The 23,335-nt window shown below is 37.0% G+C and overlaps 2 protein-coding genes and 1 long non-coding RNA gene across 11 annotated transcripts; 2 read left to right on the forward strand and 1 right to left on the reverse strand.

The window, feature by feature from the left end:
- The first annotated feature begins 1,413 nt into the window (after nt 1–1,413).
- Nucleotides 1,414–2,877, forward strand: LOC111488729. 6 transcript variants are annotated; one of them, XR_002719242.1, is made up of 4 exons: nt 1,414–1,924; nt 2,127–2,338; nt 2,557–2,621; nt 2,680–2,877. XR_002719242.1 is itself a non-coding variant. In XM_023136648.1 (2 exons), the coding sequence occupies exons 1-2, from the start codon at nt 1,453–1,455 to the stop codon at nt 2,204–2,206; spliced, it is 552 nt and encodes a 183-aa protein (XP_022992416.1). In that variant the 5' UTR covers nt 1,414–1,452; the 3' UTR covers nt 2,207–2,863. The 6 variants fall into 6 exon arrangements, 1 of the variants encoding a protein (XP_022992416.1); XR_002719243.1 differs by having other exon boundaries at nt 2,696–2,877; XR_002719241.1 differs by having other exon boundaries at nt 2,557–2,877.
- A 7,401-nt stretch (nt 2,878–10,278) lies between these two features.
- On the reverse strand, nt 10,279–14,885 carry LOC111488785. The gene is made up of 3 exons (XR_002719269.1): nt 14,758–14,885; nt 13,554–13,558; nt 10,279–10,288 (listed from the first exon to the last, which is right to left on the reverse strand). It is a non-coding gene; the product is annotated as an uncharacterized LOC111488785 (long non-coding RNA).
- A 2,126-nt stretch (nt 14,886–17,011) lies between these two features.
- Nucleotides 17,012–21,907, forward strand: LOC111488648 (probable protein phosphatase 2C 33). Of its 4 annotated transcripts, XM_023136511.1 has the most exons (8): nt 17,012–17,370; nt 17,622–17,692; nt 17,774–18,201; nt 18,910–19,245; nt 19,344–19,461; nt 20,376–20,599; nt 21,143–21,343; nt 21,453–21,907. In XM_023136511.1, the coding sequence occupies exons 3-8, from the start codon at nt 17,929–17,931 to the stop codon at nt 21,477–21,479; spliced, it is 1,179 nt and encodes a 392-aa protein (XP_022992279.1). In that variant the 5' UTR covers nt 17,012–17,370; nt 17,622–17,692; nt 17,774–17,928; the 3' UTR covers nt 21,480–21,907. The 4 variants fall into 4 exon arrangements, with proteins under 4 accessions (XP_022992279.1, XP_022992278.1, XP_022992280.1 ...); XM_023136510.1 differs by having other exon boundaries at nt 17,622–18,201; XM_023136512.1 differs by lacking the exon at nt 17,012–17,370 and having other exon boundaries at nt 17,441–17,692.
- Nucleotides 21,908–23,335: the final 1,428 nt, after the last annotated feature.

A 23,335-nucleotide genomic window follows, 5' to 3' on the forward strand; every position in this document is an offset into this window, starting at 1 on the left:
AACGAAACGATAGGTCCCATCATTTCATTGTGTGTGATTGTTGCATAACCTCGATAGGGAGTCACTTACTGAGTATTCTAGAAATACTCAAGCCTCGTGATACTTTACTTATTCAGATAAGGGCAAGGCACCCATGTGACATCGACAACGACATCGTACACCCGGGACCGTGGCACATGCATAAGGTAGTTGTTATTTATTTATTTTTTTTTTTCATTTCATAGTCTAGGTTGAATTCGGTTTGCAACATTAGTATAAATTGAATTGTATTTGCATAATAAACCATAGGGTAGTACAAGACATTCATTTCGATTTTGTTCATTTTCCTTTATTTCAATAATGTTCTTTTCCTTTCTTTCCATGATAATCATTTTCTCTTTTATGAAGTAATAAAAGGCAAGTCTAAGTCGCATTTATGAACCTGACCCATTTAATGTATATTCCACCTTTCAAATATAATAATAATCTTAGATTAAATAGGTAAAATTTAGTGTCGTTACATTCGGTTTAATTCCATGAATCTAGTTCGATCCAAAATAGTAATAAAAGGGGATAAGCTAAATTGGGTTGGATTGCAATATCCGAACAAGGTTGATCAAGTGGAAAAAGCAACCAATCCAAAAGTTCAAGTGGTCCAAACAATACTTCTAACTCAATCAAATCGAACTCATGTATAAATTATGAGCAAAGGAAGCTATCGTGATATATATAAAATAAATTAAATTTTTCATTAACAATATTATCCCATAATACTTTGATTTATGAAACAAAACTAATATTTTATTTTAAAATTATGATCCAAATAAAAATTGTGAGTTTAAGGAATTATATAAAACTTTAAAAATTTTAAGCAACAAAAAAAGGAAATTAAAAGAAATTAAGTTGTAATTAAGGCGGAAACACGTGTAACACACCTGCAATCTTTTTTGATATCCTCACATAGCACTGTTCAGAATCCAAAATGACAGCCACAAATTTCTCGGCTCGTGGCTGTCATTCATCACCAACCTGTCATTCTAGCTGTCCATGTCATCATGGTCATGCATACACGCATTTCATGGTCCATGGATTCATCATCAAAATGACATGCATCCCATACTGACCCACTTAAGTTAAAAAAATAAAATAATAATAATAATAATAATTAATCAAATCATTATCGAGTAAATTCTAATTAAAAAAATCATTTTCTTAACCTTTTAAAAATTTTGAGTAATTTTAAAATGCTATTAAAAATTTAATAATATTTTTTTTAAACCAATAAAAATGGTATTTTTGAGATTTTTTAAAAAGTAAGAATATTACTAAAATTTTAAAAAATAATTATGTTTATTATTAAATTATATTATATAAATTTGTTTTTATCCGTTGGTTTAACGGGTGGGCTCAGCTTTATAATGCATCATCCCCCACGCGTTTACCCAAACAACCAAAATTCAAAGAAAAGAAAGAATGAGTCCGTTTTCATCTCAATTCGAATCTCAGATTTCTCCTGAATCCGCCATTGGAGGGGACCGAGAAGCTCAAATCCTCCATTTCCAATCCGAGTTCAACTCCGCTGACTATCGTGATGAGTCGGTTTCTCCGACAGACTGGAACAACACGAAAATGAAGAAGAAGACGAAGAAGAAGAACCAGATCTTGCTCGAGGGCTTTGTTGAGGATTCGGATGAGGAGAACTTAACGAGGACGAAGAGCTTGACGGACGACGATCTCGAGGAGCTCAAAGGATGTGTGGATCTAGGGTTTGCGTTTTGCTATGATGAAATTCCTGAGCTCTGTAATACCTTGCCGGCGCTCGAGCTCTGTTATTCGATGAGCCAGAAGTTTCTGGATGAGCACCAGAAGGTTCCGGAACATTCTCCGCCCGATTTGGCGGATTCTGTTTCCAGTCCGATTCCGAATTGGAAGATCTCTAGTCCTGGTGAGCCATTCGATTCGATTCTTAATCTCGGTATCGATTGAAAATGAGGAGTGTTTTTGAACTGTTTGTTTAGGTTGAATATGATTAAGATTGTTAACCTTTGATTTTGAAATGTTAACATTTGATTTTGAAATCATCGCTAACATTTGATTTTGAAACTGTCAACATTTGATTAAGATTGTTACCATTTGATTCGATTCAGGTGATCATCCAGAAGAAGTTAAGGCGAGGCTCAAATTTTGGGCGCAAGCGGTGGCTTGTACTGTTAGATTATGCAACTGAATAGACTGTTGTGAATGGAGATTTTTCAAGATTGTTAAAGAAGATGATCTTGAGCTTGTGTCTAAGTTTGGTCCGATTTTGATGATGAAGGAAGAAAGAAGAAGAAGAAGATTGTGAAGAAGAATGTCTCAGGTTTGAGATGAGGCAATGATTGAATGAATGAACGAACTTATGAGTCTGATTCAATTCTTTGTAGGTTAAGAAATTAATAAATTGTTCGAAGTAGAAGAACATTAAGGAAGTGTTCTTTCTCTCAAGATTTGGTTGCCCGTCGCTGATTATGTTTGCTGCTTTGTTAATTTGGTGACTTTCCAATTCCTATCTTAGATAGTTTAGTGGGTTTTATGCAGTGGTGAGAGCCCCGTCAGAGCTTCACCAACAGCCTTTTGCTTCACACCTCTGCATATGCTCTGAGGTAACTCTAACCTAACTCACAAGAATAGCTTTGTTTTCATATTTTTGTGACTTGTGAGTGCTCATAAATGCCAGATTGTGCTAACTATCACTTGGGAGCTGTGGGGGAGAGCTGCCTACTTCGTCTGGGTTTATGATGGTTAGCCCACGGCTACCTATATGACATGCTTAATATGTACGGAAAAGTTTTGTACAAATATTTCATAGCCATGAATTTAAATGTTCATGATAAATTCATCAAAACAATATTGTTATAACATAGAGAAAAATAGACAAAAACAAATTAAAAAAAAAAGTGAGGACTAGATGTAACTTAAGAGCCACTAAAACAAAATGAATGTAACAACCATATGTGATCTAATCTAAGAGCTATTAATCTCATGACCTTTCTTGCACGTCATCATCTGTATAAGGGTATCTTTATCTTTACCTAGCACGAGATGACATGAGTAATTTAAAAAATACTCTGTAAGTTAGACAATGTTGGAGTTGGGATAGTCATGAGCTTGGACTTTTTAATTCAAGTAAGGTTAGATGTGTAGTACTTTTCTACATATGACTCAAATATGTGCATATGGACCCACCATGTAGGCTTGTATGCATACCTTTAGGCCTGACTCGTTGGGCTAGTGCACTCTCATGTTGTTGTACACTATGGAGGGAAAGAATCAATATAATATCATGACGAATATAAATTTCGTTATGCATGCATCATTACTAACATAATGGAGAAGAATCTCGATGTATGTGTCATGCAAATGCATGAGATCTCATAAAATTAAAACATGACATATAATCATGACACCAATCATACTTCCATACTCTCTTGAAAGTGACATTGGTATGGTAATGACATATTTGGTACTTGTCATATTGACCATGATTAACTTACAAGGTATTATAATGTCTCAAACATGATTAAGTTACATGATATTATAATGTCTCATAGGCAAAAAGCGTACGTATTAACATAGTTTACATGGCGTGATATATGAAGGTACATGTATCAAATAACAGTGATAACATGTCATAGTTTCATGACATAGCATAGAGTACATGTTGTACAAACATAAAATACAGCACGAACAAGGGCCACATAGCACATGTCGTTCATATAACAAAGCTAATAGTGATGCTACTTATATGGTTGACCTAAGTGGAAGTCACTAAATTTCATGAGTTGATATTTGTTTGATTCTACTCGTCGAGATTTAGTTCTGAACCTCACTCCAAATCGGCTTCCTCCACTTTGTTTCTTCTTCTCCATCTTTTTTCTTTCTTTTTTCGTTCTTTTTCTTCTCCAAATTGGCTTTGACTAGAGATAAAGAATTGATGTTTTTTTTTTTACTATAACAGAGATATCTTTTTCTGTTGTATTGTGAATGATGGTTGCTTTTGTGCCAAAATGGTTGAATTTTTGAAGTATAGGGACTAAAAATGATCCGCTTAAGAATGCAGGGACCAAATTGAATCAAAGCTCAAAGAAATAGCGACTAAGATACTGTATAAACTTTAATTCATTTATAAACATATTTTAGGTTTAAAAAAAAATTATGTAAATGTTATTTTATAATGTCCTAGTTTATAATATAGATTAAATTATATAAATGTTATGAATGAAAATAGGAGTAGGATCGAAAGTGTGATCTTCATAATATTCACAATATTTAAAAATAAGATATAAATTACCAACCAATGAAAAAAAAATATAAACTAACTAAATTTTGAGGATAAGATAAAATATACTGCTAATCAAACTCTAAGATAAAATATTAACTGATTACGAATATCTAACACATATTTAATAACTAATTATTATAATACGATCTCTAAATATTATATCTTAATAATAAATTATCTTTTAACCTTTGTACTTCCTTAAAAAATGTAAACATACTTTATGGGCCAAGATACGTTTGACACGAGTGTTCGTTCCACGTGTTCGACCCAACCCAACTCTAATCCGTGCACACTCCTACCTCATAATCAACCCACTAACCAACCTGATTGCGATTCTACCTCGCATGCCCCGGCTCAACTCAGTGTGCTCTGACAACTCTAATTTGGTTTATTTGGAGCTACAAGACTCATTCCTAATGTTTGGATAATTCTAGAGTTTTTTTTTTTTTAATTTTTTTTTACCTCTTTAGTAACAAATAAGGTCACGGTGACCTCTATTGATCCATTTAAGTTACTTTTTTGGCTAAAAGTTGAATTAGTTGACATAATTGGATGAGTTGAATTGTATATCATGTCCTAACTTGATGACATGGGTCTACATAGATTGAATTGGACTTCAAGTAGCATATTTATAATGCTCAAGCTTAATAGGTATGGATATTCCGTTGCTTCCCTCCTTAAATTCGAAAAATCAATAATAAGATTTTATTGTAGGTTGAGAAGAACGAAACTCAAGTCATTGAATAATGAAACATGCTCGGGATAGTTGTGGAAAAAAATGGTCAAAGTTAACCTAGGGGCTAAATGGTCATTTTGCTCATACTTCTACTCGAGGGATCTGGAGATGACTAGACATAATGAAAATAAGAAAAATAGGAAGAAGGAGGCTAGGGTTTTGGAAGGGAGAAGAAGGAGAAAGCCAAGAATCTTGGTTTACCGTCGATAATGCTCAAAATTAAGGATTCTATTAGCTTTAGGGGACTAAATTGAATATAATTGAAGTAGCACTTGAGGATTAATTCTCTTCGAATCGAGTTGCCCAAGACAAGGAAATTTTGCGTTCTAGGTTGAGTTTCAGACTTGGGAAGAGATCTCAAAATTAGCCTCAACCATGTCAAGTCGTCCCTTCGAGTTCATATTCCTATAGCTTAAGTGAAATATAAAGAGGATTTTCTAGGTTTGCTCCGGTGGAGTTCAAGTTTTCTCTCTAGTTTGGACGTCCATAACTTATGTTTTAGTCCACTTAAATTTAAGATACTAATCCCAAACTCTTACTTGACAATTCATCTTTAAGTTTCGTAAAGGAATCAAGGGGAGAAATACCCTAGAATGGGCTGGAGAAGGCTGTTTTTAGGCGGTAGAGATCAGACACGCACGTCTTCTGCTAGGGGAGGAAGAAGATGATGATGTGACCGGTTCAGCCCAAAATCTGTCCCTCCTTGATTTTCATGGACCATTTTTTGATTGGTTCTCACAAAATTCTCAATGGTTCCAGAAACTAGAATCACTAAGAAGGCCGTCAAAGAAAATTTGGAGAAAATCGAGTATCGGAAACTCATGAAACGAGGCCCCGAACACCGGACAAGAGGTAAGTAGCCATCTTGAACTTTTCTTAAGAAATACATGTACGAATCGCTTATATTTCAATATATACTCCAATTCAAATATGAATTAATGATACATGAAGAAAAACTTTAAGAGGTGAGTCAAGGGCTTAAACAAAACATTTTGCTCGAAAATTAAGTAATGTTAAATTGACCCCTAAACAAACTCCGTTTCATATGAAATTTTAATACCGGGCATATTATGGTTTGTTAAAGTTGTGAGAAATTTGGTAGCCATTGACCATAATGCCCTTCGCCCATAATAACCCTGTTTTACAACTTTTAAGATACCTATGTAATGTGGAACTCTATACACAACCTTGAAATGAGATTATCAAGGTACTAGTAAGGTTTCATGTCCATGAGATCTCGTTAGGTTGCCTTGCACTAGGATTTACTAGTAGGATGACACGATCATGATTGTACCACTCATGTGTTCATGAGAAAAGAATTAAGGGCCACTTTAGGGTAAGTTTCCACGATAAGTAAATGACATGCTACCCGAAGAGCTCTAAGTGCCAAGTGTCACGGTCATGCTCGTCACGGTCATTCTAGTGTTTTTACTTTGTAATTCTAGGGCGTATGACGACTCAAAAATATCATGTCTGGGCCTGCCAGACATGAAATGCCTCAGAATGTACTATAGGGGGATATGACTAGTTGTCAACTTCTCCCTACCCAAGGTTATATATGCTAAGCCGTTGTTATCTCTCTCTTGCTTGCTTATATAACGTCTCTTTCAAAAATCTCTCTTTCTAAAATCTCTCTCTACCCTCGTTTTCTAAAAGCTTCTTTTAAAATCGAGGCTAGAGGCTTGATCATACGTCGATTGGCCGTAGGCGACGACGCAAGAACAAATTGGCTTAGCTCACTTGTCGTTGGAAAGTGAATGCCGCACAATCACTAGTCCGCTGCCTTCAAAAGTGCGATTGTGTCAAGTGGTATCAGAGCTTTGTTAGCTTCGTGACACAGTAAAGACCGAAACCATGTTGGCGACAAAGTCGACACCCAAAGCACAAGCCGACCGGCTTACGCTAATAGAGGAGGAAATGCTGTTCCTCAAAGAAGTCCTTGACACCCTTCTCTTCCTGGAAGCACGGGTGACCGAATTGAGTGAGAAAGTCGTAGAAATCGACGCAATGGGCAACCGCCTAGATGGGTTGCCAATCGCAGAATTGATGTTTCGAGTGACCTCGCTCGAAGAAAGAGTTGCTCCTACGAGCAACCCAAAACCGTCTGGTAGTCTGGATAGCTCTGTCGCGCACAAGGAGGGACGTGGCGAAGAGTTCGACGTGCTACAAAATACAATGATGAGCTTGTTCAATGGATTAGCTGATGAATTCAGAACAACAATCGACGACATCCAAGAAAGGATGGCCTCCATGGGCACTCGAATTGAAGTGACCATGAAAGCCGTGGAGAACGTCACGGCTGGGTAAACTAATACAGGGTCCAAAAAACTAAGATTCCTTGATCCTAGAGCCTTCAAAGGGAATCGGGACGCCAAAGAGTTGGAAAACTTCATCTTTGATGTCGAACAGTACTTCAAAGCCACAACGGCTTGTACCGACGACAAGAAGGTGACTGTAGCCTCGATGTATCTCATAGACGACGCCAAACTGTGGTGGCGTACGAAGGTGCCAGACATCGAGGATGGATTGTGCACCATTGACTCGTGGGAGGACCTCAAGAAAGAGTTGAGGGACCAATTCCTCCCCGAAAACGCAGGACATACAGCAATGGAAAAACTAGTAGCCCTGAAACATACTGGAGGCATATGAGACAATGTCAAACAGTTCTCAACCCTAATGCTAGATATCAGGGGCACATCAGAGAAGGACAAGATGTTCTTCTTTATAAATAGGTTACAGCTGTGGGCTAAAGCAAAGCTACACGAGAACAAGGTCCAAACCCTAGCTGCCGCAATGGCCTGTACCAAGAGACTCCTAGACTATGGGAACGAAGCGGGATCCCAAAGAAGAATGACACCAGTCCCAAACACTGGGGGCAAGACATACAAACCACCAGGTCATCGAAATGGAAGCCCCAACAGACCGAACGGAGATAACGACAGACCAAGCGGATGGACGGATAGACCTCCTCAGAACAACCAAGCAGGGATATCTCGAGGACCTTACCATCAAAGGAACCACCCGACGACGCCTTTACAATGCATGTTGTGTAAAGGTTCCCACAAAGTATCTTACTGTCCTCATCAGGCCTCTCTCACTGCGCTCCAAGTGTCCATTAAAGAGAGCAATGACGCAAGGGTTGAGACTATGCTTGACAAGAAGGAAGATCAAGACAATTCCCGAATGGGCGCGCTTAAATTCTTGTCAGCCCTCCAACGGAAGGTCGAACCGAAGGAGATAGTAGAGAAAGGGCTCATGTTCGTAGATGCGACAATAAATTCTCGACCGAGCAGGAGCACTCTAATAGATTCAGGAGCGACCCACAACTTCATCGCCGATCAAGAAGCCCGAAGATTGGGACTCACTATAAGAAAGGACCCGGGAAAAATGAAAGCTGTCAACTCTGGGGCCTTGCCTATTGTGGGAGTTTTCGAAAGAGTCCCCTTCAAAATAGGGGATTGGACAGGAGAGCTAGATCTTGTCGTAGCTCACATGGACGACTTTGACGTGGTACTTGGGATAGAGTTCCTCCTAGAACACAAAGTTATCCCAATGCCGCTGGCAAAATGCTTAGTGATCACCGACCGCAACCCCTCAGTAATACCTGCAAGCATCAGGCAACCAGGTAATCTTCGAATGATCTCGGACATACAATTGAAAAGGGGACTCGCATGAGAGGAACCTACATTTATGGCCATACCATTGATGGAAGTAGCGACCACCGAAGAAACTGTCCCAAATGAAATCAAGGAGACTAAACAGCTATGCTGACATAATGCCAGAGAGCTTACCCCAAACATTACCACCTCGTCGAGGCATTGATCACGAAATCGAACTCATCCCCGGAGTTAAACCACCAGCGAAAAACGCATACCGGATGGCTCCGCTCGAGCTAGCCGAATTAAGGAAACAACTGGATGAGTTGCTGAAGGCGGGATTCATCCGCCCGGCAAAGGCACCCTACGGAGCCCCCGTACTGTTCTAGAAGAAGAAGGATGGGATGTTGCGTCTGTGCATAGACTATAGAGCCTTAAACAAGGTGACGGTACGCAACAAATATCCACTGCCGATAATATCCGACTTGTTCGACCAACTTCACAGGGCCAAGTACTTGACGAAGTTGGACTTACGATCAGGGTATTACCAAGTATGTATTGTCGAAGGGGACGAGCCCAAGACGACGTGTATAACAAGATATGGGGCCTTCGAATTCCTAGCAATGCCCTTTGGCTTGACAAACGCCCCAGCTACTTTCTGCACGTTGATGAACCAAGTTTCTACGAATACTTGGATCAGTTTGTCATAGTATACCTCGACGACATAGTGGTTTACAGCACAACCCTAGAGGAACACAAAGTGCACTTGAAGCTGGTGTTTTTCAAGCTACTACAGAACCAACTGTATGTCAAGAAAGAGAAATGTGCATTCGCACAAACATGCATCAACTTCCTTGGACATGTCGTCAAATGTTGACAGATTAGTATGGATAGCGATAAGATAAAAGCTATCCAAGAATGGAAGGTTCCTACTTCCGTATCCGATGTGTTGTCCTTCTTAGGATTAGCCAACTACTATAGGCGGTTCATCAAAGAGTTTTCACGACGAGCCGCCCCATTGACAGAGCTGTTGAAGAAAGACCACCCTTGGTCGTGGTCAAATGATTGTCAAATGACCTTTGAAGATCTGAAAACAACCATGATGAGGGGTCCTGTCCTCGGATCGGTAGATGTTACAAAGCCATTTAAAATAGAAATAGATGCTTCCGACTTTATCCTAGGTGGGGACCTTATTCAAGAAGGCCACCCCATCACTTACGAAAGTCGAAAGCTCAATGACGCCGAACGTGGATACACTGTCTCGGAGAAAGAAATGTTGGCGTCCATTGCCTTCGAGTCTGGAGACAGTATCTCTTGGGATCACAGTTCGTAGTGAAGACGAATAACAGCGCCATTTGCCACTTCTTTGATCAACCAAAATTGACGACAAAACAAGCCCGGTGGCAGGAGTCGTTGGCCGAATTCGACTTCAAGTTCAAACACAAAGCAAGAAAGAGTAATCAAGCAGCCGACGCACTGAGTCAGAAGGGCGAACATGCGGCCCTGTGCATGTTAGCCCATATTCACTCAAGTAAGATCGATGGATTGATGCGCGACATCATCAAGGAACATTTACACAAAGACCCATCGGCCAAAGCCGTCGTCGAACTAGCTAAAGCTGGGAAAATACGACAGTTTTGGGTTGAGGAAGACCTTCTGATGACAAAAGGAAACAAATTGTATGTCCCAAGAATGGGAGAACTGAGGAAGAAGCTCATTCAGGAATGTCATGATACCTTATGGGCCGGACACCCTAGGTGGCAAAGAACATACGCCCTAATAAAAAAGGGGTACTTCTGGCCAAACATGCGAGACGACATCATGCAATACACCAAGACGTGTCTCATCTGTCAATAAGACAAAGTCGAGAAAGCCAAAGTCTCAAGACTCTTGGAACCTCTACCTGTGCCGACAAGACCCTGGGAAAGTGTATCTCTGGACTGCATAACACACCTCCCAAAAGTCGGAGAATATGACGCTATCTTGGTTATCGTAGACCGATTCTCAAAATATGTGACGTTCATCCCCACTCCCAAATTATGCTCAGACGAACTCACAGCCCAACTATTTTTCAAACACATTGTAAAGTTATGGGGCATTCTGTCGAGCATCATCAGTGATAGGGATGGCAGATTCATTGGGACATTCTGGATCGAGTTATTCGCCTTCTTGGGAACAACCTTAAACATCTCCTCGAGTTACCACCCTCAAACCGATGGACAGACAGAACGGTTCAATTGCTTGCTCGAAGAATACTTACGTCACTTCGTCGACGCTCGCCAGAAGAACTGGATACAACTATAAGATGTCATCCAATTTTGCTTCAATTGTCAAACCAGCTCGTCTACTGGAAAGAGTCCCTTTGAAATTGTAAGTGGACGACAACCGGCCTTACCCCATATTATTGATCATTCTTATGCAGGGAAAAACCCTCAAGCTCACAACTTCACAAGAGAATGGAAGCAGACAACAGATATAGCTTGAGCATATTTAGAGAAGGCTTCCAAGCAAATGAAAAAGTGGGCAGACAAGAAGCGTCGCCCCCTTCAATTCCCAACAGGAGATCAAGTTCTTATCAAGCTGAAACCAGAACAAATCAGATTTCGTAGCCGAAAGGACCAGAGACTAGTTCGAAAATATGAAGGTTTGGTTGAAGTCCTTAAAAAGATTGGGACTACCACCTACCGAGTTGCACTACCTGCATGGATGAAAATCCACCCAGTAATTTATGTGAGCAACTTGAAGCCATACCACCTTGACCCAAACGACAACCAACGAAATGCAATCACAAGACCGAGCATCGATCTGAGGCAAAAAGAAACAAAAGAAGTAGATGAGATCCTCGCCAACAGGGTTAGGAAGATAGGAAGACCTGTACGGACGATTCGTGAATTCCTTGTCAAATGGAAAAATCTCCCTACAGAGGAAACCAGCTGGGAACGCGTCGAAGATCTGAACTCTGCCGCCACCCACATCGCAAGGTTTGAAAGTAGTCGGTTGACAGGGACGTCAACCAATTAGGTGGGGGAGGATGTCACAGTCATGCTCGTCCAGGGCGTGTTACCCATGGCCGCATGCCCATGGCAAGCCAAACCCTTGTCATGTCTTTTCATTCTAGTGTTTTTACTTTGTAGTTCTAGGGCGTATGACGCCTCAAAAATATCATGTTTGGGCCTGCCAGACATGAAATGCCTCAGAATGTACTATAGGGGGATATGACTAGTTGTCAACTTCTCCCTACCCAAAGTTATATATGCTAAGTTGTTGTTATCTCTCTCTTGCTTGCTTATATAACGTCTCTTTCAAAAATCTCTCTCTACCTTCGTTTTCTAAAAGCTGCTTTTAAAACCGAGGCTAGAGGCTCGATCATACGTCGCTTGGTCGTAGGCGACGCAAGAACAAATTGGCTTAGCTTACTTGTCGTTGGAAAGTGAGTATCGCACAATCGCTATTCCGCTGCCTTCAAAAGTGCGATTGTGTCACTAAGCCCCTCATAATCCAGTAAGACTTAACATTATAGTTTAATGTCTCGATCAAGAGTATAGTATGATACTTACTGAGTTTGTACTCATTCCATGTTTATTATTTTTTTTTCAGGTAACTAGGAGCTGGTCATTGACAAGAGCGGACTTAGGAGTGAGGGCCATAGACTAGCTTTTATGTTTAAACTTGGTTTATTTTGAGTCCGTTTCTTTTTTAGGCTCTAGCATACGCTTACATTGTATGCGTAGTTTGAATTTCTTACGGCTATCTTGTTTGCTGGGTTAGAACAATTGTCGTACAATCATTGTCTGGCTGCCACAAAAGTGAGATTGTGACAAGTGGTATCAGAGCCAAGTTGACTCCTAGAATCGTAGTATACAAACATGTCCGCTGCAAAATAACTAGGCAAGTCCCAAGCTGACCGATTGGTAGAGATCAAATACCATTTACTCTGCATGAGTGAAGTTCCTGATGAAATGAGGCATGTGGAGTTGTGGATGAATGGGATTGCCACTAAAGCCGACATAATCAATGAGATGGCAGGTTAGGTAATGATTGTCAGTGAATTAATGATTAGGGTCGAGACCCTAGAAGACAAGGCCACAACTGCTGGTGGATTCGAGTGTGGGGATAATTCGATGTGCTTTGTTGCCTGAATGGAGAATGCATCGAAGGCTTAAAATATGCCCAATAATTGATCGTTCAGATGGTCTCATAAATGTCTGAGGATTTGAGAGCAACTCTTGGAGTGGTTAGGGCTAAAGCGACGGATTTGAGCAGAAGATTAAGCCTCATCATGAGAGCGGTCGACACTAGCTAGGGGTGTCTCCAATTCAACAAGATAAAGGTCCTAAAGCCCAAACTCTTTTGTGGGGTTTGAGATCCAAGACTCTAGAGAACTTTATCTTTGACCTCGAAAAGTACTTTCGTGCCACAAACGTCGTGACAGAAGAAACGAAGGTCACATTAACAACAATGCATCTAGTTGACGATGCAATATTGTAATGAAGATCCAAGTACATGGGCATTCAATGGGCGATGTACGGTGGACTTGGAAGAGATTAAAACAAGAATTCCGAACTTAAAACAAGAATTCCGCTCTCAACAAAAAAAAGCTATTGAAATGAAATGCGATCGCTAAAGACGTTATTTCTTTCCTTGGAGTGGAGCTTGTAGTGTATTGGTTGGCAAAATAGTGGGATGCAATCTAGAGAAAGTACGAACATTGCCCATTTTGGAGGTAAACTCAACTTTGTTCCATGTGAACATTAGGTTCGGTCCTAAAATTCTAGTTCGCCTGTAATCATAAGGTCTTGGTCTCACTTTCCAGGGGCCGGTTGGGTGTGCAATACTTCTCTATACGTGGTCTATGTACGCATACACGGACCCTAGGGCTTGTATATGTACCCCTTGGACCTCATCTTTGAGTAATGTACACTCACACTATTGGAAATGAGTGCGCATAATAAATTATGGAATATGCTACATACATATATACGATATATTTAACCGCATTTTTGTTTTATTTACGAATTAAACAAAAAGAGAGAATTTGAGATATCTTAATCAAATATGTGTCGGAATTAATTGGGATTGACATTTGAATTAATATTAAATATTAATTGAATAGTTTAATTAATCATTTAATATTACTTTAATTTGAAATTAATAATTCAAATTGATTGTTGAATTAAAATGAAGGAAGTCAAAATGTTGACTTCATTTAATGGAAAAATCCATGTTAGTGGAATTTTGAGGTGTCAAAATTTGGTTTAACCAAACTTGCATGCTTGTCAAAATTTGGTGATTTCAAATTTGTATGAACATGCAAACATGACTCTATAAATAGAGATATTATAATACATGAAAGGTCTTCTTGGTGAAAAACCTTGAGAAAAAACTCTCACAAACACTCGCTTCATATATACAAAATCCCTCCCAAGTTTAAGTCACTCACTGGATTCCACAATCCCGTTCTAAGGCCGGAGGATAGTGGAGAAGACATTAGTGGTGGTTCGAAACCGGTTCGTGAGGAAAAAGGAATTTGAACTACAAAAGGTTAGTATTCAAACTCATTAAGTTTTAATACTTATGAACATGCTAGTTATTTACTATAATTGATGTTCTAAAAGTGCCTAAGATCCAAATTGCTTTCGCATGTGTTATATTAACACCATCAGAAGAGATCTAAAAGTCAACCTCAGCCTACAATACAGAGTTGTAACGAGTCGGTTGACAAAGACGTCAGCCAATTGAGTGGGGGAGGATGTCACGATCATGCTTGTCCAAAGCATGTTATTTTTGGCCGCATGATAGATGTCCTAATCTTGCTTGTTTGGGTCGGTTGACATGGACGTCAACCAATTGAGTGGGGGAGGATGTCACGGTCATGCATGTTCAAGGCGTGTTGTCAATGGCCGCATGACAGATGTCCTGATCATGCTTGTCCAGGACGTGTTGTCCTTGATTGCATGCTCAATCCAAACCCCTTTTACATGCTTTCATCCTAGATAAGTCTTTTACTATTTCATATTGGGTCAGTATGAGGGTATATGATCATTCACCAAAATCATGTCTACACCTGCAAGGGCTAAAATGACCCAAAATGTACCCAATACGATTAGTTGTCAACTTCTCCCTACCCAATAGTTATATGCAGTAAGCCGTTGTTGTTGCCTTTTGCTTATATTCCCATATAACACCAATTTCAATTTCTCAAATGTTACTTTCAAAACTCTCTTTCAAAATCTCTCTACCCCACTTTCTAAAACTTTCTTTTTGAGCTTCACAGAAGGCCTCGTACCAATGAAAATGTATTTCTTACTTATGAACCCATGACCATTGCTAACGTGAGACTCCCTCCGAATAATCCTCAACAAACATAACACAAGTCAATCAGTCCCAAAATAAATTATGGAACCAAACCTTGTTTAAATATTTTTCCAATATTAATATTTATTTATTTTAATATATTTAGAAAAGAATAAATAGAAATAGAAATAGAAAAAGAGGAAATCAAACCGATACTTTTAGATTGGTGGAATAGAAGATGGGGTCGGTTTGCCGAATCTTTTCCATTACGTTATCTTCCCCAACTCATCTTTACCCAATCATCGTCTCTTTTTTAAAAGGCAAACCATGCTTTCCACCTTTTTCAATAATTAATATAGTTAAACAATTAAGCTATAGTAAGGAAGTTCAGTCATATATATCATATTTGACTCTTTATTACAGTCAAATATCTTATATGATTGATGATATTTTGTCTTGCTTAACATAGGTAACATATTTGATTATTTAAATGATTATAAATATAGAATTTTTTCTCGGTGGATGATTTTAGTAAATATTATCGTAAGAATTATACATTAATTTTTACAAATTTTATAATATTTTAAAAAGTAGTATTTAATTTTTAGGATAAAGTTTTGTTCTATGAATATGGAGTGGAGTGATATTTGGATAGGTTCATTTGAAAAGTAGAGGAATTCTAAATCATCATCATCTGGTCCTCTCTCACACAAAACAAATAAATTTATCCTCATCTCATTAAATAATACATATTAATTAATTATTGTTTTATTAAATAATATGGTTAACTCATTAATTATCATTATTGAACTAATTTAAAAAAAAATTAATGCGTAACTATTAAATATAAATTAAGCCATATGGGTAGAGTATATAGCACACATTCAAGTTACCTGTTAGAATAGTGTCGGAGGAAAATAGACTGCTATGATAGGTCTCTCATTGCATTCGCATGTTATTGCATTTAATTCCAATAGTGAGGTTACTTACTGAGTATTTCTTCAAATACTCAAGTCACGTGTTACTTTTATTTTAAGTCAAGGAAAGACATTCTTGTACGACTAACGACAACATTGCAACTTGAGACCATGACACATGCATAGGGTAGTCGTATTTATTTTCTTAGCTTAGGCTAAAATATGATGTTTTTAATTTAAACGTATATTTATTTTATTTAGTCTTTTGTTGTATCGTCTTTAAAGGTGTTTTTAAAACACGTAAGTCAATAGCCGTATTTTAAGATGAATGTGACATTTTATTAAAGTTTAAATGAATTATTTCTGCATTGAATGTTAATGATATGTATACAATAGCAACCTTAAATTAAGTAGAAAATTTCATGTGTTACACTAACATGATTAGTAAAATTTGTAAATATTTAATATTTCAACTATAGATTTTTTTTAATAAAAAAATTAAAAAAAAGAAACGACCCGACAATTCAATAGTTTAAGAATGGTAACATTTAAGTAGCTAAATTTTAAATTTAATCGTTTAGTTTATGAACTTTTTAAAGTTTACCATAGATGACGTGAAAATTTTTAATTAAGGAAAAATAAATATTTTTACAAAGAAATATTTAATAAATATTCTCAACCTCTTTTATAAATTTTTTTTTTCCTTCCAAACCTCTATTTTTTGGTTGTCATATTTTATTTTATTTTATTTTATTTTATTTTATCCTCTTTCCTTTCATTACTCATAAATAAATAAATAATAAAATAATACGTTCCTTATTTATTTTCTGATTTCGAAATTTATACCCCTTTTCTCTCTATTTCCTTTTAATATTTCTCAAATAAATATTTAAATTCTTAACTAAATTCTAAAAAATAAAAATTAAAAATCAATTTATTTTTGAAATTTAAAAACTTGACTTAGGGTCTTAAAAACATTGATAAAAAAATTAATAGTAAAAGAAAAAGAAATATAGGTGAACAAAAAATAAAAAAGAAAATAGGATTATTTTATTTTATTTTATTTTATTTTATTATATAATTATCTAATTTTTAAATGGTAAAATTTGTTATATTTTAGTTTCTAAATTCCATTTTTCTCTCATAGGAATTGGGTTTTATTTAAAGAAATTAATTAATTTTGAAATTTCGTTTTAGGAATTGGGATTTTTGGCATCCATAGAATGATCCATCACTTGATGGCGTGATGATTTTTCATAATCGGTTTCTAAAATTATTCAGAAACGAGTTTCTAAGTATTATTAATAATTTGGATAAGGAAATCGAGAGAGAGAGGATATAGCCGAAGAAAGAAAAAAAAAGAAACAATTGTATTGCGGAATTTGACTTCGGGATTGGGAACGATTTACAGGAATTTGGTTATGCAACTCGATGATGTTCTTCAGGACGAAGAACAATTCGTCAAATCGCAACTTTGTTTTCTTCTCACATCTCCAACACTCTCACTAAATCTTTATGTCCATTCAGGTAAAGTGCTGTTTGAAGATCTTTGAACTGTTTTTTCGCTTTTTTTTTTTTTTTTTCCTTCCGTTCTGTCGTCTTTGAACTTTTCAGTGATTACTCCTTGCCTTTGGTCGGTTTGTCGTTTCTTTTTTTTCATCGTCGTCGTTATGTCAACGACTTCAATCGCGTTTTGATCTTTTCTGGCGTTTTTGTTTTTGTGCCTTTCCGACGAAATTTAAGTCTAATCCGTGTGTTTTTCTTGTTTTCTTATGTAGCTTTGAAGCATTGAATCGATTTGTTTTGTTTTCGTGCGTGATGAATCTTCCTTTAATCGCTACATCGTCAGGTTTCATGTGGCAAATTTGATTATTCGTTCTGCCGTTCTTTTTTCCTTTTTTGACGAATGTGCTGCTGATTTTGTTCGAAGGTGTATGTAGAGGATTTCTATCGGTTTGCCAATAGAAATTTATTGCAACCAATCATCGAATTGAAAGTTTCACGACGGCGGCGTCCGTGGAATTGCGTGGTTCTGACTGTTTGGTAGGTCTGGAGTGCTTTCTTAAAGTTGTTAGGGCCCTCGGTATGGGATCGTGCCTCTCTGGGGACCGCAATAATCACGCGATCCCTTATTCTGAGATCGCTTCCACTTCTCGTGGTGATGGCGTTGTTACCAGAAGCAACTCCAATAGGAAGATTACGAAAAAGAGTTCTTCTCCCTCTATCGACTCTCCAAGGGAGATGTCGCTTCATCGAGTTCCTGGCCGGATGTTTTTGAATGGATCAACTGATCATGCCTCGCTCTTTACTAGGCAAGGCAAGAAAGGCATCAATCAGGACGCTATGATTGTTTGGGAGGTTTGATTCTCTCCCTCAAACTTTGCTCGTAATATGTTGTCATTGCCTGTGAATTTTAATGGTTTAGTATACATTTTCTGTTGCATGTTCAAATATCCATGTCATGAAATATCCATGTCATGTGTTGAGTATTCATGTTTCATTTGCTTTCAGTTCTTCGTCGTGTCTGGCGTTTGGTTTTAGGTGGACTGTGATCTCATTTTAGCTTAGGATCATATTTAAAGCTGTGGACTAGATAAATAATTTGTTGAGCATCTGCTTTTGAACAATGAATAGGATGAAAAGTTAGGTTTAATATTCAGGTTATCATCTTCTTACGTTCTTCATGAATATGATTAAATTTTTTTAGCAATTTTTGTAAGGGAGTTGATGCTACATTTTTTCCTTTTAATATAAAATTGTGCAAACTGTATGTCTTTATTGTATACAGCTATACAACTTTATATTAAAAGGGGAAAAAAATAACATCAACTCCTTGACAAAAAAGGCAAATACAGCATTACCAAAATCCACTTTTCTATTAAAATTGTTGATATGGAATTTCGTGTAAAAGTGAATTGTTGCCTTTGTAAGGTTTCTATTGTCCATTGCTCTTAGTTTTCCCATGCCTACTCCTTTCAATGAATTTTAAAGTAAATTTTACTCTGTAATGTTTTATTTTTCTGCATATTTCTTTGTTACATCTGAATAATAGCTTCCCTTTTTCAGAATTTTGGTTCAAAAGCAGATACAATATTTTGCGGAGTCTTTGATGGACATGGTCCTTTCGGCCATATGGTTGCAAAGAAAGTCAGAGACTCTCTTCCTCTAAAACTGAGTGCACAGTGGGAATTGGGATGTCAAGTCTCTCCACCAGTGCTGGTTAACAAGGATTCTGGAACCTCTCATTGCGATCCTGGTCGTCTGGGCAGTTCCAATGACATTCATGTCATGTTGAAAGAGTCTTTTCTGAAGGCTTTTAAGGTGATGGACAAGGAGCTTAAACTACATCCATATATCGATTGCTATACCAGTGGTACAACATCAGTTGCTTTGATCAAACAGGTGTAAATTTACATCCATATATCGATTGCTTTGATCAAAAGTGCAGAGAATTTATATGGTTTGATCTTTTCTCTTTTTACTCTTCTTGTGATAAACAGGGTCGGGATCTTATCATCGGAAATGTCGGGGACTCGAGGGCTGTTTTAGGTACCAGAGATCAATCGAACTCTCTCATTGCAGTTCAGTTGACTGTGGACCTCAAGCCAAATCTTCCAAGTATGCCTTTACTCTCTTCACTCTCCCAGTAGCTATCGATGTATTTTTCCGTGTGTTGTCTTACATTTGTGTGTACATATGGTGCTGTATTTTATAATTAGTCTTTGTTTGTACCTTTCGCTATGAAGAAGTTTTTCTACAGAAATTTCTTCCAAAGCACCTTTCTGAGTAACTTGTTAGCATCTTTCAGAAAATCACTTCATTTTTCAAGTGAACATGTGCCCTAAAATTGGGTGATGAATATATGATACTCATCAGATTATATGGAATAAAATATTAAACCACCCATGTCTCTGAGTGTTCAGTGATTAAACAAATAGGTAATCAGGAGTGTTATGATGGAAGGGCATTTACCATCAAGTTTTTCTGATGAATTGAATGATCAATAAGGTGTCCTAGATACTACGTTTGATTTGATGCTAATAACTGATATCAACTTGAAAAAGTCCTTTTCATCAAAATCTGTAGACACGATATGCCAATGGCACATTGACACTAACATAATTGTAGAGAACTGTTGATTGCGTCCATTAGAATTCTCTATTGATCTTGAAATTCTGATTCCTCCTCTGAATAAGGAAACAGTGGTTAGGTTGATCATATGATGGTTACTGTAACGTCTAAAATAGAAATAAAGGGTCGATGCCCTGTTTCATTATATGGAATTTCGTTAAGCATCTGAAGATAAAGATGAAAGCCTCCAGCAGAAAAGGACCAACATAACACAGGTTTATGATTTACTAATTTACTAATTTACTCAGAGTCCAATAGATTTTTTTTACTCTTTTGGTGCAATGGTATGACAATCATCATAATTACTTTTTGTGAAAACAGTTCGGGATCTCGAATAGAAAGTTTATGCAAGAGTATTGTTTGTTTGTGTGTATAAAACATTTTGTTTCTTCTTTTGATAGGAGAAGCTGAAAGGATCAGACTTTGCAAAGGAAGAATCTTTGCTCTTCAAAATGAACCCGAGACTTTTCGGGTTTGGCTTCCCGATAGTGATTCTCCTGGCCTTGCTATGGCCAGAGCCTTCGGAGATTTCTGTTTGAAAGACTTTGGGTTGATAGCCGTCCCTGATGTTTCTTGTCATCATCTTAATGAGAAAGATGAGTTTGTTGTACTGGCTACCGATGGGGTAAGATGTCTAACCATTTAACCTTGTCGCAAACCTAGAATCAACATTTATGAAAAAATATACTTTCTTTTTCCTCATCCTCTTCCTCATTTTAATTAGAAAATCGATTTCATCCAGAGGAATTAAAGAACAAGAAGAAGCTATTAGGGAAACATGGGTCGCTCCATGCCACAACCAGAAAGAAAGGAAAAACAATCCGAAATTTTTAGTATTCAAACAAGAGGAAAATCGCTTAACATGTTTCAGCAAGAAACCCAAATGAGGCACTGAAGCGAATATCAATTTACTTTGATTAGCTCTTATTTACATTAAAAATAAAAATTTTAAACATAACAACAGCATGGACTGTTGCAATCTTTCTTATTGACCTGTGAAACACTCTTGTTCTCCTTGTTACCATTAGGGATTAGTTGGAATCAGAAACCCATTTCTCGAGCCAAAAAGAAAGCAAGAAGGCCATAGTATCTGTCTTTGAGGGATCTAATTGTGAACCTAACTTTTATTTAAAATCTAAGATGTTCCTTCTATATTACCTTTTCGCAGGTTTGGGATGTACTTTCAAACGAAGAGGTTGTGGCAATTGTTGCATCTTCTCCGAGATCCTCTGCAGCTCGTATCGTTGTGGACACGGCTTCTCGAGCATGGAGATCGAAGTACCCTACTGCCAAGGTTGATGATTGTGCCGTAGTCTGCTTGTACCTGGACTCTAGCGAGAGTGCTACAGTGACAACTCAGGAGCAGCAGGTAGAAGCGTTCACTAAATCAAACGTCCAAATTAATATGATGTCTAATTCCTGTTCCCTTTATTTTCATTTTAGTGTTCACAGTTTCTTATAATTGGCTTATGCATCAGGAGCTCACCAAAGACATGGAAACTTAGAAGTTCTCTCAGCTTGCTCGTCGTCGTTCTATCCCCCGAAACCTTTGATTGCCGCGCTTCATCAGGCGAGTTTTGGAAATAAAGGAAAATCTTTATTTTCATTATTATGGCCATATTTCCTCTTCATTCTTTAAACCATTGATTGCTTTATATATTACACATGTATATTTCTTTGATATGTTTATAAAGTGTTGGGGAACAGTACTGCTGGTGGTCACCTGGGTTCATTATAGTTTTTTTCTTTTTCTTCTCTCCTTTTTATAGAATCGAGTTTTAGAAGGGCTTGATTGATTGATTGATTGATTTTTTTTTAAATTTATTTCTCTCAGGAATATTATTATATAGAAAAAAGCTTTTTGTTGCTCTGTTGTTTGGTGGATTTGTATCTTCGTTTACATTCATTCCAAGTCTTTAGAGACTAACTTTGGCGAGATGTAATGTTAATCATGCAAGGACTTTCAGATTTCTTTGATTTATTTATGATTTATTTATGTGAAGATGTGATCGAAATGTGTTCCTTTGAAGTTGGAGGTTTGAATCTTCATCTTCCACTTGTACTAAAAAACTCAAATAGTTTTGATTCTTCCATACGATCTAAAATGAATAAGAAATTTTTAAAGGTAAAAGATTGAAATAGATGGAGAAAAAAAATACTAAAAAGAACTTTTTGACATATAAACATAAAAAAAGAACTTTCATTTGATTTTGAGTTGATTTTAAATTGAATCACTATTCTTATTACATCACAGGCATGCAACTTCTATTTTTAAAGTTTATTTAAGAAAAAGGAAAATTTCAATGGCTACCTAAAAAAGTAAATGAGAAAAGAAAATAAATTTATTCTTTCCCTTTTAAATTTGTATAGAAAATGATTTTGAACTTTAATTTTGTGTTTATTTAAATATAACCGACCCTATTTTTCTAATAAAATAGAAACGTTACTATATGCATGATATGTCTTATGTGTGTGAAAATCCATTTAGAACAATAATATGTAAACGTTGTCATAAAAGATCATGACTTTGATTGAACTCTACTTTTCAGTTCGAGCAGAATTAGATGTGTAGTACTTTTCTACACACGGCTCATGCACTCGCACATGTATCCACCAATTGGGCTCACATTCGATTAGCGAATCTCACACTACTAGAGCTATGGAGGTAAATGAGCCCACATTATATCATGACATACATAAATATCATAATGTACGCTTCTATACTAATCATGACGAAGAAATATCTCGATACACATGACATACAAAATGCATGAGAACTCATAGTATCAAATCATAACATATACTTATGAGGCAAGTTATACTTCCATTCTTTTCATGTGAGACATGCATATATATATATACTGAACATATCTTTCATGGTTAACATAAATGGTGTATAAAGTCTTATAGGCATATGGTGAACATGCTAACATAATAAGAAGTGTGACATATGTAGGTTCACGCATCATACAACATTAATATCTCAACGTAATTTCATAATATATCGTAATCATGTCATAGTATAATATCATAACATAACTTATATTATAACATAAATCAGCACATAATATAATACACACTATACAAATCACAAAATATGACAAGTGTTGGGACCATAAGGTACGCAGTTCTAGTATAGGGAGAGGAAAGACTGAACCAACAACTTATTCATTCAATCCGTAAAGCAAGACAAGAAGTAAAGACACAAGAAAGATTAATTCCATTCCCCTTTACTCGCTAGGTAATACTGAATAGAACCCCTTTGCTCGCTAGGTAATTAATAAAGAATGGGTTAGGGCGGGAAGTAAGTAGGTAAACTACTGATACTGAAAGTCAAGACTAAAGAGAGTTTACAGTGTGT

The sequence above is a fragment of the Cucurbita maxima genome, unplaced genomic scaffold (assembly GCF_002738345.1).
Source record: "Cucurbita maxima cultivar Rimu unplaced genomic scaffold, Cmax_1.0 Cma_Scf00013, whole genome shotgun sequence".
NCBI classification, from domain to species: domain Eukaryota; kingdom Viridiplantae; phylum Streptophyta; class Magnoliopsida; order Cucurbitales; family Cucurbitaceae; genus Cucurbita; species Cucurbita maxima.